The sequence below is a fragment of the Portunus trituberculatus genome, chromosome 44 (assembly GCF_017591435.1).
Source record: "Portunus trituberculatus isolate SZX2019 chromosome 44, ASM1759143v1, whole genome shotgun sequence".
NCBI lineage: Eukaryota > Metazoa > Arthropoda > Malacostraca > Decapoda > Portunidae > Portunus > Portunus trituberculatus.
The window spans coordinates 11926081-11941809 of NC_059298.1; the positions used below are offsets into that span (position 1 = coordinate 11926081).

General features: G+C 42.0%; 1 protein-coding gene across 3 annotated transcripts in view; it reads right to left on the minus strand.

The window, feature by feature from the left end:
• Positions 1-1437: 1437 nt before the first annotated feature.
• Positions 1438-15729, minus strand: part of LOC123518877 — a 175780-nt gene continuing 161488 nt past the window's right edge. For 2 of the 3 annotated variants that reach the window (XM_045279927.1, XM_045279928.1), the window contains 4 exons: positions 6530-6874; positions 3197-3333; positions 2367-2592; positions 1438-1750 (listed from right to left, as the gene is read on the minus strand). In XM_045279927.1, coding sequence (XP_045135862.1) covers positions 1665-1750; positions 2367-2592; positions 3197-3333; positions 6530-6874 — 794 coding nt within the window. In that variant the 3' untranslated portion in view covers positions 1438-1664. The remainder of the gene's footprint in view (positions 1751-2366; positions 2593-3196; positions 3334-6529; positions 6875-15729) is intronic. The other variant, XM_045279929.1, reaches the window with a different exon arrangement.

The following is a 15729-nucleotide window of genomic DNA, read 5'->3' on the forward strand; positions in this document are numbered from 1 at the left end:
GTACACCACCATTACCACCATTACCATCAACACTATACAACCTTCTTTCGAAGACGTTATCTTCTTTCAACACACGTGTCTTGAACTTCCACCGTCCTGTCCTTGTCACTTAATGAAACTTAGTTACGAAATAGTCTCCTGGACGTCTGGACTACTAGTAGCTGCAGAATCTTCTGTCAGAGCCACTTTCTTGTAGAGGATGAGTTATGAGAGAACAAGAAAAATAGAGATAAAGATAGCTAATATAAGAAAGGTGACTGATAGGTACGCACTCAAATATCTCTCTCTCTCTCTCTCTCTCTCTCTCTCTCTCTCTCTCTCTCTCTCTCTCTCTCTCTCTCTCTCTCTCACTCACTCACTCTCTCATTCTCTCTCTCTCTCTCTCTCTCTCTCTCTCTCTCTCGTTATAATTTCATCAGTACATTATCAATCCACCATACTATGTAAGAAATCATTGTATTTTGACGCGTTCTCTATCATTACGTTATTTATCCCATACCTCCTATACCTCGTTTACAATCCAACCATAATATTTGTATTTAACTAACTGCCATATAATATTTATGTTAAAGTAATAGGTGTTTGATATAGGGAAACAATACTTTTACTGTCTAGCGAAAAACTTCAATTTTGTTTCCTAACTCAAACAAAGCAACATCCATTTACAAGCAATGGAATAAACACATTACCGAGCAAACAAAAGATCAAGAGTACTGTTCGGATAAGAAATTAAAGGAAAATTTATGAGTCTTTCGTCCTGCGAGAAAAGACGAAACACTGTTATCAGCTCAATGCGATCTCCTTGAGGTGCTACAGTCTGCAGTGTGCTAAGCGCTCCCAACGGCAATGAAAAGAAGCAGTGAAACTGATAACAGTGACATCCATGTAACTTTGTACACACACACACACACACACACACACACACACACACACACGTAAAGGGTACGTTTATACTTGGAAAGCCGCCTTTGGCAGCTTTCACAGAATTTCTCTCTCATATATATATATATATATATATATATATATATATATATATATATATATATATATATATATATATATATATATATATATATATATATATATATATATATATATATATATATATATATATATATATATATATATATATATATATATATATATATATATATATATATATATATATATATATATATATATATATATATATATATATATATATATATATATATATATATATATATATATATATATATATATATATATATATATATATATATATATATATATATATATATATATATATATATATATATATATATATATATATATATATATATATATATATATATATATATATATATATATATATATATATATATATATATATATATATATATATATATATATATATATATATATATATATATATATATATATATATATATATATATATATATATATATATATATATATATATATATATATATATATATATATATATTATTGCCATAATTCCTCTCAAATTAGAAATAACATTATTCACCCATCTCACCACATATTAAACTATGAGAATCGGAAACCGCTAATAAGGTGCTACCTACAGAGAGAGAGAGAGAGATGGTGTGGGGGGGGGAGTGAGCCATGGAAAACGAAAAATTAGGTAGCCAGCAGTGGATTGGCTACCGGAAGAAAACGGGAGTGAGGAGGAGGAGGAGGAGAGGTATAGAAGCTTGTGGCCGTCCTGCGTCACCCTGCAACACGAACTCTGTAACAAGAAAACGGGTTACGTTCTCTCGTCATAACTGCTTGACTTATTCCAACAGCCACCAGCGTGTCTTTTCACATCAAGGAGTTACGCAGATTGTTGATCATATCCACTGAAATACTATTTAATTTAATATGGTAAATGTGATTAAAGGATCACTGGCCATTTACTATTGTGCAGTTGTTTTTAAAAGGGATGAAATTATACATGAAACTCTTAATAGTAGTGCTTATAAAAATAGTGGTTGACCGTGGCTTCAATATGACAATTAAAATAATGAGTGGTTGGCTGTGGCTTCAATATGACTTAAAATAGTGGTTGTCTGTGGCTTCAATATGACTAAGTAATTTATGATTTCTTTTAGTACGAACGTCAAGGAGCCTAATTCAGCAACAGTAAGAACAACAAATATTGCAGAAAAGTTGTTACTTATTAATCAACCAATGATTGACGTTTAGTAACCGCTGATTTCAAAACAAAGTAAATAGATTGAAGTCTTCCATTTTGATGATCTTTATGAATTAACATGATATCAGCAGTGCGATCTTCAACATTAGTTAGGTCAAAATACGTAAAGTCAATAACTACAATGAACGACCGTGGCTACGCTACTCACCTTGCGACCCGAGCGGGAAGCCCGACCCATGTCCCGAGAGCACCTTGAAGGTAATGTCGCTGCTGTCCCAGTACAAGTCGGGGTAGGATGCCACGCACTTGACTTGCAGCAAGCCGTCGGCCACCATGCTGGGCCGCAGCTTGAAGTGTAAACTCTTGTGGCTTGTTTCGAGACCAGAGGTTTCGTTCAATATCACCTGGTCGTTGTCCTCCCACTCTGGATCAACCTGTACAACACACACAAGACTCAGACTTCAGAGTCACATTTTACCCCTGTTAAACAACTCACCGACTAACACTAAGAGTTCCAACAATTACAATAATAATGATTATGAAATTACAGGTTGATAGATAAATTTATGTAAATTTACTATCAAAGCCTAAAAATATTGGAGATATAAGCATTCAGCCTTGAAATTTAAACGAGTCTTTCACATTTCAAGAATCATATGTATGTACTTTCAATATAAAACAATTACAATGACAATTTGTATTCACAACCCACAATAAAACACCGAGGCGCATCGACAATATTTTTTATGCAACCTGGAAGCAACCTTACTCAACTAACATCTTAAGGACCTTTCAAAGACAAAGATTTTGCAGGGACGCCGCATATCGCTCCTATCACAAGGCATATTTGAATTACGAAAAGAGCTTACACTTTAAAGCCGAGTTTACACGAAGGATGCAGCACCAGAACAAAACTACTAGTGCCAGTTTACTATAGGTATTATAATTTTAAAAAGCCGGATCGCACATTTATTGCGACGATACTACGAAAACCTCCGTCTGCAGGTCACGGGCGGCACAGGCTGAAGCGGTACTCACCGGCTGGTCGTTGATGTAGAAGGTGAGGGTGGGCGCAGGCAGGGCATCGTGTGAGGAACAATTGATGGTAACGACTTGATGCAGCTGGTATGGCCCCGCGTCGCCGCCCACCAGTCTGGGCTGGCTGTCAGGCAGATCTGTGAAGGTAAAGTCGAGTGAGTGTGTGGAGATAATGAATCAATAAAAAGTGTGAATCACTGAAATCAAACCATTTTGTAATAAACGATAACTATAAAGCAGCGAAAGCACAACACAAACGTATACAAGTACGCATACACCCACAAAAAATAACTGAAAAATATAAAGAATACGAGAAAATTTGGTAAAAGTACAGAATAGGACCTCCCCCCCACCTGCTCCAGGAAGCTTAGGTGACTGTGGGAAATCGGGGGTTTTAGGGGGGAGCCAATAAAGGCGAGATATGGCAATCCGAAAAAAAAGTCTAAGGACAAAGACAGCCGCTTTTTAAGAAAAAATTGGAAAATGTGAAAATTAAGATAATTTTCGCTGAAATTATCATAACCTAACATAATAACCCTCTACTACACTAACCTAACCCTACCCTAGTCTATTATTGGCGGGGGGCGGGGCTGCGCCCGCCGCATCCCTCCACTCTTTAGGACACTAACTTAAACCTAACAAACAACCTAGCGTTTTCTAGGCGGGGGCCCTGCGTTCCTCCCACACCCCCCCTCTAGGACATTAACCTCAACCTAACCTGACGTATTCTAGCAGGGGGGAGCAGCGCCCCCCACGCACCCACCCTCGCTAGGCCACTAACCTAAACTACCGTATCCTAGCTTTGGGGCTGCTTCCGGCACCGGTTATCTTATAGCTTCACAAAATATGCCCTATCTCTACCAATACCCCTCCTCACAATACCTTAACGAAAGGATGAAGGTCCTGGTTGTGGGACATCCTCTTCTCGATAGTCGTTAAGTTCACTGTCCTCTAAGGGGATAGCAGGAGCGATGATTTCCCAGTAATCTTATTCGCAACCTTTACAACTAATGTCAATGGTGGCCATGGCTGAACTGCGCACACAGATGTCTCTGTGCACCTGTCTGCCCAGCTGTGCCCCGCCTGCGAATACCTGTAGCAAATTCCCATTGGCGCAGCTCGTGGTGTTAAAGAGGTGGTGGCACGTCATTGGACAAAAGAACTATAGACACAATAAGAATCATATTCAGCAGTTACCCACAAACCCCAGCTATAAACAAATGCAGGTTAGTGTAGAGCTCATTTCCGAGTGTGATGGAGCTCAGTGGCTCGCCGCAGGGTTAATATTCATTTGCGGTAGGTAATGTACTTACTGAAAATGTTGTAATAGTAAGAACAACAAATCATCAAGAGTTTATTGTACGAAACTGTAACAACCAACCAAATCATTGTGGACTTAGATTCTGCAGGCACTGGGATATTCATTTAATTACTATGGCCTTACAAAAGCCGTCCCCACATTAAAAACATCACAGACATGGTGTATAGTAAGTACTCTACCTTGCATGGTTGTTTCAATTATTAGAAAGGAGGAACCATTCTCGACTTTTTTTCCAAAAATCGTGCTTACAATATAACAAAACAAGGAGACAACTCCTGTCTCCAGCCTCCCAAGACAGACCAGCAGCTCCCTGGCATTTCCGCCCTGGAGCAACACCCGAACCAATAATTAACACCAATATATTTGTTCAGTGTCCGACCACAATAATGCATTAATCTTCTATATACGCATACGCGATCCTAGTCTGACTTAAGCTCTTCAAACTCACATTACATTCACATATTAAGTGATCGTAATACTGACGTGTCTACTTAGGCCGAGTCGGAGCAATGCTACGGGACCTACACTGACAGACAAACAGGCCATTCTAAACTTCCAAAGCATGAATTATCTGCAGGTTTTATTATAACGCTTTCACGCAAAGACACACTTCTGAATTTCCAATCGGCTTTTATAAATTGAAAGGAATCTCCTAAGGAATGGAACATTTGAGTACTTAACGTTGAATAAACGGAAAAAGAACTGCTCCCCATTCTTTAAGAGCAGTTGGTGTTCTCTTCATGTTCTCCATTATGTCAATGAAACCAATCAATGACAAGGTCCTGCCTAAGAATGAATTTCTTAAAAAAAAAAACTCAAAAATTCACTCGTCTTGATTTTAGCATTACTAATATCGGAAGTCCGTGATAGGAAACCAGTTTTTTGGAAAGTTTCGTTTCGTTCGGGATGTCTTCCTATTTCATCTGAATTAATAAAAGTCAGTTGAAGAGAACGGATGTCTTCCTATTTCATCTGAATTCATAAAAGTCAGTTGACGAATAGAGTAATTAGTATAAACCACTTATTTCTAAAAAAAAAATCCAAGAACCCTCCACACTGCAGTACAGAGAAAAGGCCGAGAGGAGGGGAAACAAAAAATGCTAGTATAAAAAAAAACGTGTGCCATATCCGTTCCGTACTTTTTCTTCTTCGTATCGGTGCACGTGGCAATCAGACACGGCAAACTGAGGCCAGGAATGGAAAGGAGAATGTGTCAAGGCTGGAAACCTACATTAATCCGTCTATGTATTATATATATATATATATATATATATATATATATATATATATATATATATATATATATATATATATCCTTTAATTACTCCCTCACCAATACAAAAGATATATTTGACTGATGTGCTGACAGAGTTCACGGAGAAGGCAGTGATACAAAACTCGATCAGAGACGATTATAGTGTGCAGTGACACGCTACGTGAAAACAGGTCATAAGTTCGATCAGAGTTGATAATGGTGTGTCGCTCGTTCACATATAAACTTCAATATAGTGTGTGTGTGTGTGTGTGTGTGTGTGTGTGTGTCAATACGTACTGTACGTAACCCTACCGTGCACTTCTATAAAGCCCCGATGCCAACGGAGTGCAGAACGGTCACTCGATAGACATCAATCAAATAAGAAAAGAAGCGATATCAGTAAATCGTGTGTGGCGGTCACCGGTGCTGTCGACGTGCACTCGTCACAGACTACAAGGGAACTGAGCGGTGCCAAAGAGATTCAAGTGAACTTCGCACGATTCAAACCAGATATTATAGATTGTTTGTGCCGCTTGCTCGAACACTAACAGGTGACTCGGTTGTTCGTAGTGTGTGTGTGTGTGTGTGTGTGTGTGTGTGTGTGTGTGTGTGTGTGTGTGTGTGTGTGTGTGTGTGTTGAGTAAATTACACAACATTCAGGACTGCCAGTTTGCTAATCAAGTACAGCTCCCAACACCAAGATAAATTCACACTGGAAACATGCTTAATCTTTGCCTCGTCTCCGCCTGACACTCACCAACGACCATCATGTCAGCAGTGGCGAAGGATGTCTTGAATTTGGGCGCCTCACCGGAAATCTCACAGCGATACTTCCCTCCGGCACTCACGGTCACGTTGCGTATCCTAACCCGCCCCCGCTGAGACTCCCTGCTGTCCACCACGAAGTGCGACGACATGAAGGTCTTCACGGCGGGTGTTTCCAGGGGCGTCCAGCGGTAGAATTCCTCGCCTCCCACGTACCACTTGAGGGCGTACACGTGGTCTCCTTCATCCTCCCACTCGCACAGCAGCCAGCCGCCCTCACCCACCGCTAGGGGCGTCGGCACCTCCAGGTTGGTTATCTTGATACCCAAGGCCACTCCTGTAGGAACGAGCAAGAACGTAAGGGATGGTTGATCCAAATTTGAGTTTATGGATTAATGTTATGATTCGTACACAAGTCTCTCTCTCTCTCTCTCTCTCTCTCTCTCTCTCTCTCTCTCTCTCTCTCTCTCTCTCTCTCTCTCTCTCTCTCTCTCTCTCTCTCTCTCTCTCTCTCTCTCTCTCTCTCTCTCTCTCTCTCTCTCTCTCTCTCTCTCTCTCTCTCTCTCTCTCTCTCTCTCTCTCTCTCTCTCTCTCTCTCTCTCTCTCTCTCTCTCTCTATATATATATATATATATATATATATATATATATATATATATATATATATATATATATATATGTCGGATGAGAGAAGGCTAATCAAGAACCGGAAAGCTTAAGTTTTATCATTTATCTATATATAGTCCAGAATCTTGAAGCATGTCTATTATATAGTAAGAATCTGATTAGGAGTTACACACACACACACACACACACACACACACACACACACACACACACACACACACACACACACACCAATAGTGGTCAGTATCAGACCTCCACCAGCTACAATTACAGCAATTTGGAACCATATTACTGAACAACCCAAGATACCGTCACTTCCTAACCCCTGACGCCCCACCGCCACGACGAGCAGTCCGCCACCACAACTAGCTTGTCCCTATACCAGCTCCCAGAACCGACCTTTAACATGAAAAGCACCATTCCTACTAGGTATCAAATTTATGAATTCGTTACCAACTTTGTTACATATACGTTCAGCTTCATGTTTTTACTTGTACTTAAGTACAAAATCCCTTAAGATTTCATTTTATTCTTCCTAGCTTTCTAATTACAAAGTTTTTGATGACCTCTATCAGACGTAGTTCTTAACTCTAACTGCTGGAGTTGTGACGTTTGGAGCTTTGCACATACTCTAGAACTATTTGCTTTTACTATGTGTCCTTTCAATGCACATTTTCAACCTCTCGGCTGCTTTTTGTATTAATAAACTGTTAATTATTAATATTATTATCATACACACACACACACACACACACACACACACACACACACACACACACACACACACACACACACACACACACACACACACACACACACCAGCTATTTTATTGAAGTTGCTTAAGATTTCCCGGTAGTGGTAATTGTTTGCTTTCGCAATGAAAGTTAAATACCGCATGTCATAATACTCAGAAGAAAATGAGATCAAGATTATATGGCGACAACAACCATGATGAATAAGATAATGATGATCGGAGGATCGAACAAATGTAAAGCTCCATTCTCTCATTAGGCCGCTCAATCCAGACTTTCGAGAACGCTGTGGTATCTCATTTTTCATGAACTTCTTTTTCTTTATTTTTATTTTCCAACAGACATCTTCCCAGCGATGCAGAACACTTTCTGCTGTTTCGTTGACAAGTTTCCTGCTCCTCTTTTATTTTGTATATGTAAGTGTCGCAGTGGCGATCTTAGTTCTTATATAAGATGATAAGTGGCGGAGGGAAGAAATGAATATGTTGAGTAGAAACAAAACCGCCGTTGTAATGCATTCACTTCCTGTTTCAGTGGCATTCTAATTACGCCATGAATTACTAATCGGTCGAATATTAATTCCTAATACAATATGCGGACACAGGATATGAAAACATTACACAGAGTACAATGTACTTAGGCATTTAATTATACTCTCATAACAGCATTGCTCTAAATATCTCTCAGCTTTTGTTGTATCACGCCGTCGCGGCCACAGCATGAACTATTAATTTGCATCACGATACCCATCAGTCCATCAGCCTGTGTATAGAGCCGTATAGAGCCACCACCACCACCACCACCACCAATCAAATTGTTGCAAGAGGGAGGCTAACACATTTCTTTGTGTAATTTTGGATTTGTTTTCAGACTTTAGGAATTTGTATTTTCACCTTGATTTTTTTTTTTATGTTATATACATTTTTATAGTCTATTTATATATTTGTCTTTTGTGTGTTTATCCAGCGCCTCTCCTATTTAAGAACTCATCATTTATCATCACCACAATCATCACCGTCATCATCATCAAGGACGTAAATAATAAGCACCTACTACTCCATGCACATCCGTAAACATTAACAACCTCGACAAAAATGCAGACGACATTAAAATAACATGAAGTGCGCTAATGTGTACAGCGTGTGATGAATATTTATGTCGCCATTTTGCGTTATAATGCGCCGCACTTCCCACGCTAACCCGGGAGGGAGACGCGTGGTTCGGTAGTGAGAGGCCCCAGAGCAGACCGGCGGGAAGCTTCCATCACTTGCGTCTGTTACATTATGCTTGGTTAAGGGCAGTGAAGGAGCCTTGGGCAACCTGAGCCAGAACTGACATTCTTCTCTCAAATGTCGCCTTCCGTGAAACGGCACAGGTAAGCTCAATTCCAGGTAAGAGAGAGAGAAAGGGAGGGATATGCAAAGGACAACATGATTTACTCATATTCATCCTGCAACAAGAACCAGTAATTTCCCGTACAGTTATATACACTCTCCCTAATGACGTAAGCATTGTGTCGTCCAGCCCTCTACCAGTTCCGTCATCCCTATCTTAACCCTTTATTCATGGAAATTTGGACATGCAAGTACATCAATTAAGACCTCCCGCATTCGTAACATATCACCTAACACTCCTTTCCTCAGCCAACCTTCTCTTTCTCCATGTCGCCGGCTCCTCATCCACTCACTTTCACTCACGCCATGATGGGCTCTTCAGACACACACCCAATTCTCCTCCTCTCCTCCCTCGCCCTCTCCGTCACTCGGAAGGGGGAACGCCTCCTACATCAAGTTAATTGTGATACACTCCGTAACCCTTCTCTTTGAAAAACGCATCTGGGTTTTGTTCATTAAGATTTATGTTGCTTTTACCGGTGTATTAAGCGCTCGCGGCTCCATCCCTCACGCCCTCGGCCGCCGGGGTGAGCCTAGATAACGAATGAAGACTAAAGTGCCATCATGACTCTCCTATCTCTTATCTCGACTCTCCACTTCATCGCCATTCACACGTTCTCCACTTTTATTGGCATCAAGCCTCTCCGTCGTCTTTCACCTACAACCCAGAGGGGTCCCGCCACCTTGTCTCCCTCCATACACACACACACACACACACACACACACACACACACACACACACACACACACACACACACACACACACACACACACACACACACACCGCGTAGTGTAGTGGTTAGCACGCTCGACTCACAATCGAGAGGGCCGGGTTCGAATCCCGGCGCGGCGAGGCAAATGTGTGGCCCCTGTTCACCTAGCAGTAAATAGGTACGGGATGTAACTCGATGGGTTGTGGCCTCGCTTTCCCGGTGTGTAGTGTGTTGTGGTCTCAGTCCTACCCGAAGATCGGTCTATGAGCTCTGAGCTCGCTCCGTAATGGGGAAGACTGGCTGGGTGACCAGCAGGCAACCGAGATGAATTACACATGAGAGAGAGAGAGAGAGAGAGAGAGAGAGAGAGAGAGAGAGAGCTTTCACTACCATTTGTTTCTTGTGCACAAAAATATATGTATTAAAACCTTTATTAAACAATGGAAGAGATGGGTGAAGAAAAAAGACCAGGCACTAGTATATTTTTAAGAGAGAGAGAGAGAGAGAGAGAAACGAGATGAGTAGCCACCGCCCGTTTCTTCCCCATCCCCACTCCCCCCTTCACCCCAAAAAACTCCCCACGCACCAGAGGAAGATGGATCAGGACTAGGCGGGTGGTCGGGCCATTACCCATACATACGGTGGCCTAATGGACGAGTTTCCGGAGGCGCATTTACATTCAAGAATAACGCAGCCGCCACAACCTCCCACCTCCACCACTACCAACACAACCACCACCAGCACCGCCTCTGTCTCCCTGCCGCTATTTTTGTTGTTGTTCATCGTCTTATTGTTGTGTACGCATTTTTTTTTTCTGTTGTTTTCTCGGTTTAGTGGTGATAGTGACTGTGAGTGAAGGGATCAAGATGTTTATACTCCTTCTATTGCTACTATTAACTACTACTATCATTGCTACTACTATATCATCATAACCACTACTACCACCACTACTATCCACTACTGGAGTTACAACAACCACTATCACTACTACCATTAGATCATCGTAAATATTGCTGCTTCAGTAACGTAACACCGAGCCAAAGAAACAAGGCGAAGGCATGTTGTGACTCTCCTTCCAGGAATCCTCTTGCAGTTATAAAACTGCATTTCATATTACTTAGCCGAGTATTGTTCCAGCAGGTACTACGTTTTTTTTTTTCTTTATCAGTGTTGTTGACCTTCCCATTGGAGGGATAATAATGTCAATGTTTTAGAGAGGCAGTGGCATAGTGGATAAAGTGGTGAGCGTGGGATCCGGCAGCCGTCCACGCGTAGGTTCGAATCCCACAAGTACGGCCTTGAAACTTTGCCATTCGTCGAATGGTTTAAAGTTACCTGTATGTCACCTTGATACCCAGGCTCTAGGTAGTTACATTTAAGATGCGCTTGGGTAGTGATATGGGTCCTAGTATGAGTACCACTATAAATAAAATTACCTGCGCCACTAATGGGCGGGAGCTTATAACAGCGCTTCCAATACTCTTCAAGTTACTAACAGGTGGTATAGGCCAGGACATGAGAAAAAAGAGGGAATGTTGTTGTTTAGCCCCATAGGTTCTCTCACATTTACAGCATAAATAGCTTCACCTCACTTCTCTCACCTCTTTTTTTTTCTATAAATAAGTATAAAGTTTAAAGAATACATCAAGAAACGAAACATTTACAGAACCAATAACGAAACACACCCAATGTCAAGGATAAATGTTGGAGATAAACAAGCGAGAAGCATCACCATCAACACAAAAGCCTCCAGGCAATCAAGTCCTGAATCCCTCCAGGCCATTCGCTACCCCCCGTCAGGTTGCGAGGCGCTGCGGTGAGCTCCAGATGCACCAAAGCGAGGCCCTGACACCCACAAGCCATTTTGTTGCACACGACCTGGTAAGACTAGGGACCGTGATGGAATGACGCACACCCAGCCGGAGGGACACAGATGGTAAGCGTCGGCAGCCAGTGGGTCGCGGAGCTGGTGGCGGCATACCAGCCTCGCCTCGCCTTTGTGTTGGAGCGAGACAGATGAGGTCGTGTGTCGCTGTCTGTCGGCCGGTGCCTGACATCTTCATCAAGGAGTTCCAGACGAAGCACCTCCCATTCACAGCCTCTCCGGGCATTATACGGTGCTCTTGGCACGTCGGCGCTGTGCTATGTGACCTCCGTGCTACTCAGCATGATTTCAGGCACCCTCCATATTGCATTCCCTCAAACTAATGATAGTTTTTTTTTGTCTAACTGGATACTGACAATCATTTCTTCAACTAACACGAATGCATAACACGAAATACAAGGAGCTTTGCTAAGCGCGATGAAAATAACCCTTCTGTCCGAATAACGGAAACAGAAGAGCAAGCAAACGCTCGAAAAAAAAAAAAAAGATACACACATATGAGAAAAAGCACACCCTGGAACGTTGTTAGGTGTCAATCTGGTGACGGGCTGGCGTGGGCCGAACGCGGACAGCCTGCTGCCTGAATGATGGACGGAGAGTGAGTGAGCACCACCTCCTTCCCTGCTCCTCACGCTGGTCATGTGAGCGGCATCATCGCTCAACCTCACTCGGCAGGAAGAGGGAAAATGGAAGAGCAATATTTCAGCAGAACTCGCAAAACCTGGAATTATTGGAAGTCAGAATGCCATAAATCAGTGAGAAGGTGATACATCAGACTCGCGTCACGCCACTGAACGAGAAAAAAAAAGTGAAGTAAAATAAAAATGTTACGCGAGGATAACGAAGTCGAGGTGCATTTGGAAGCCATTCTTGTGCCAATGACAGCTTTTCACACCCTGGCGATTAATGGAACCGAGGTCATGACAACTAGAGAAAGAGTAAATCATTTTCGTGCATGTGCGTAGGTGACATTTTCTGCACCAATGGCGAGGTAATGGAAACACCTCGCTGGCGGTAATGCTACCTCTCCCTGTCGCTATATATTGCACGACACGTGACACCATATGAAAGACAACAGGTGCGCTTAATATCACCCACAACTAACACCGCTTCTCTATTTTCCTGGGCGGTTCTTTTCGTCTTTTCCTGTCTTGTTAATTCACTTCTCGTTCGTGCAATTTTTCTCTCATTTTTCTTTTAAAGGATTATTTTCTCTTCCTCATTTTCTCCTCTTTCTCCTAGGACTCCCACCATTCAAGACCTGCACCAGCAGAAGCAGCAGCAGCAGCAGTAGCAGTAGCAACAGCAAGACCCAGAACCCCCTTTCAGTATTCCCTGGCACCTTTGTCGCCAAAGTAATCACCCCCAACAAGTCACCGTCGTCTCAAATTTTCGACCATTCCATCACCTTTCACTCACAGCTTTACCGTCGCTTGTCGCTGTCACTTCTCTCTGAGTCACAACCTTCACTACAGTTTACTGGAGTTTTCCACAAACTCCTTTTGTTTCTCTTGCCGGCGCCACACCGCTCTCGCTGGCACCACCCAGTTCCCTCCTCCTCCTCCTCCTCCTCCCTTTTGTTTCTACTGCCCACGTTTTCAGATGACCCTTCCACTCACCGGATTCTAATGAAAATAAAAATCAACCTTCCCCTCCAGCATTATGCAAGGCTCGCCTGCACATTCGCACCATCCACCATCATCACCACCACCACTACCACCACCACCATGCCCTTTACAGTTATATTTGGTACTCTGCTTCACACATGCATCGTTTTTCATTTCTTTCACTTTGGGTCGCTGTTGAACTTGCTGCAGCTGCTGTTTTCAATTATGCTTCTGCTATTTTCTTTCTCTGTCCGGTGCTTCATTTGTTTCCACACCAGAGGTTAGGGACGGAAAACTGATCGCCAGCTAAGGGTTCGAGGAAATATATCACAAAATTTCAACGTTACTGTTTCACTCGTTATATTATTTCCTTCCTGTTGCATTAATTCATAATGTGCATTAAATTTTCAAACACGTCAGGCATACAAAGGCTATAGAAAATGCATCTTTTTGTATATAAAACACGTGTTGTCATTAACTCCCCTTTTTCCTCCAAGGTACAGAAGAGTCGCACCAAAACAAATCTCTGGATACCTGACCTTTGTGAATATTCGACGGCAGTAAATAAAAAGAAAAAGAGACCTTTAGCCGTTCTCAGTATTTTACCAAAATAAATCACCACATCGCAGCTCTGTCGTTATTTTGTTCGGTGTGATTTGTGTGATTTAAGCCTGAGTGATCCATTTCGCCGCGGTTCTCGCATCCTCAACACGTTCTTTGCGGGTTATCCAGAAGATAATGTCTTTCTCATTTATAGGTACAACGCTCACCGTATCTGCACGGGCAACAACTAAATGGAAAACAATGGAAATACTGTGCTGGCATGGCAACAGCTGACACTCCCCGACAGGATGGCGTTTGACAAGTGGCAACAGAACTCGGCTTGAAAAGTGAGCACTATATAAGGGAAATGTTCTTACTGCGCTACATGTTATTCAGATAAATATTTGACATTCCTGAACTGGTTTCTGTTTATGAAGCAATTATGTAAATGTACAAAAATTAAGAATAAACGTGTCCCTCTTTTTATTTATGTGATCATTTGTCCCACTTTATTGTCATTCTCATTTGTTGTTAAGCCTGTAATGCCATAAGAGAGAGAACGCACTAAACTCACTAGAGGAAATCCAGAGCAAACATTCAACACTCCATATGTCGAAGAATTATCCTCTTCCCTCATTACCTGAAAGTTACATGACGTCCCTCGACGACATAACCCGTGGTACACTCATATGAAAGTTACTCTCACTCCGGTACTTCTTACAATATCACTAGAACCTAAGACAAAACGAACCCAAAATCATAGAGACATAAACAGATAAAAGAGTAGAACAGCATATTCATGAATCCCTGTAAGGATGTAACTCCCAATCTTTGCCTTGTGAATGTGGAGACTGTGTTATGACCGCCACGGAGTTTTATTTATCACTTACATAGAAAATTAAGATTTAAACAAAAATACATAACGCAGTACATTCAAGAATTTCTATATTATATCATTCTCAATTTGTAATCTTTAGTAGGAAAAGTATTGTGATTGGAAGAAGAGTCCCTTGATGACTTACATAAAACAAATACATAAACAGGTAAACACATAGAACAGTAAATGCATATATTTCTATGAGGTATAACTCCCAGTCTTTTATCTGGAAGTTGTGAAGCATGTGTTGTGACAGGGGTAGGGCTGCCTTGATCCCAGCGGCAGGACAACAGCAGCCACCCGCCAAGACAACAGAGTCCTAATGTAAGGCACGCACACGCTCACACTGGCTCAGGTGATTACACTGATGGATGGTTCGAGGATGGCGCCCTGGATGCTGAGAGAGAGAGAGAGAGAGAGAGAGAGAGAGAGAGAGAGAGAGAGAGAGAGAGAGAGAGAGAGAGAGAGCACGTACATACTATTTCCCGCATCCGTATTTTCCCTTGCATTAGACTCTTACAGATGCTCTGTCGCTCCTTTCAATGTTTATCAGATCCGTTACCTTATGAGAGTCCTCCTCCTACCCCCTCTCTCTCTCTCTCTCTCTCTCTCTCTCTCTCTCTCTCTCTCTCTCTCTCATCTCGTCCAGCACCACAACACATCTATAATAGCAACTCATCATCTTCCACAGCACAAAATACCACCCTAAGTCTAACCATAACCTTGCCACAACGCACCGCATTTTCTTCCCTAACACGCTATCACTACCACCACTACCACCACCATCACCACC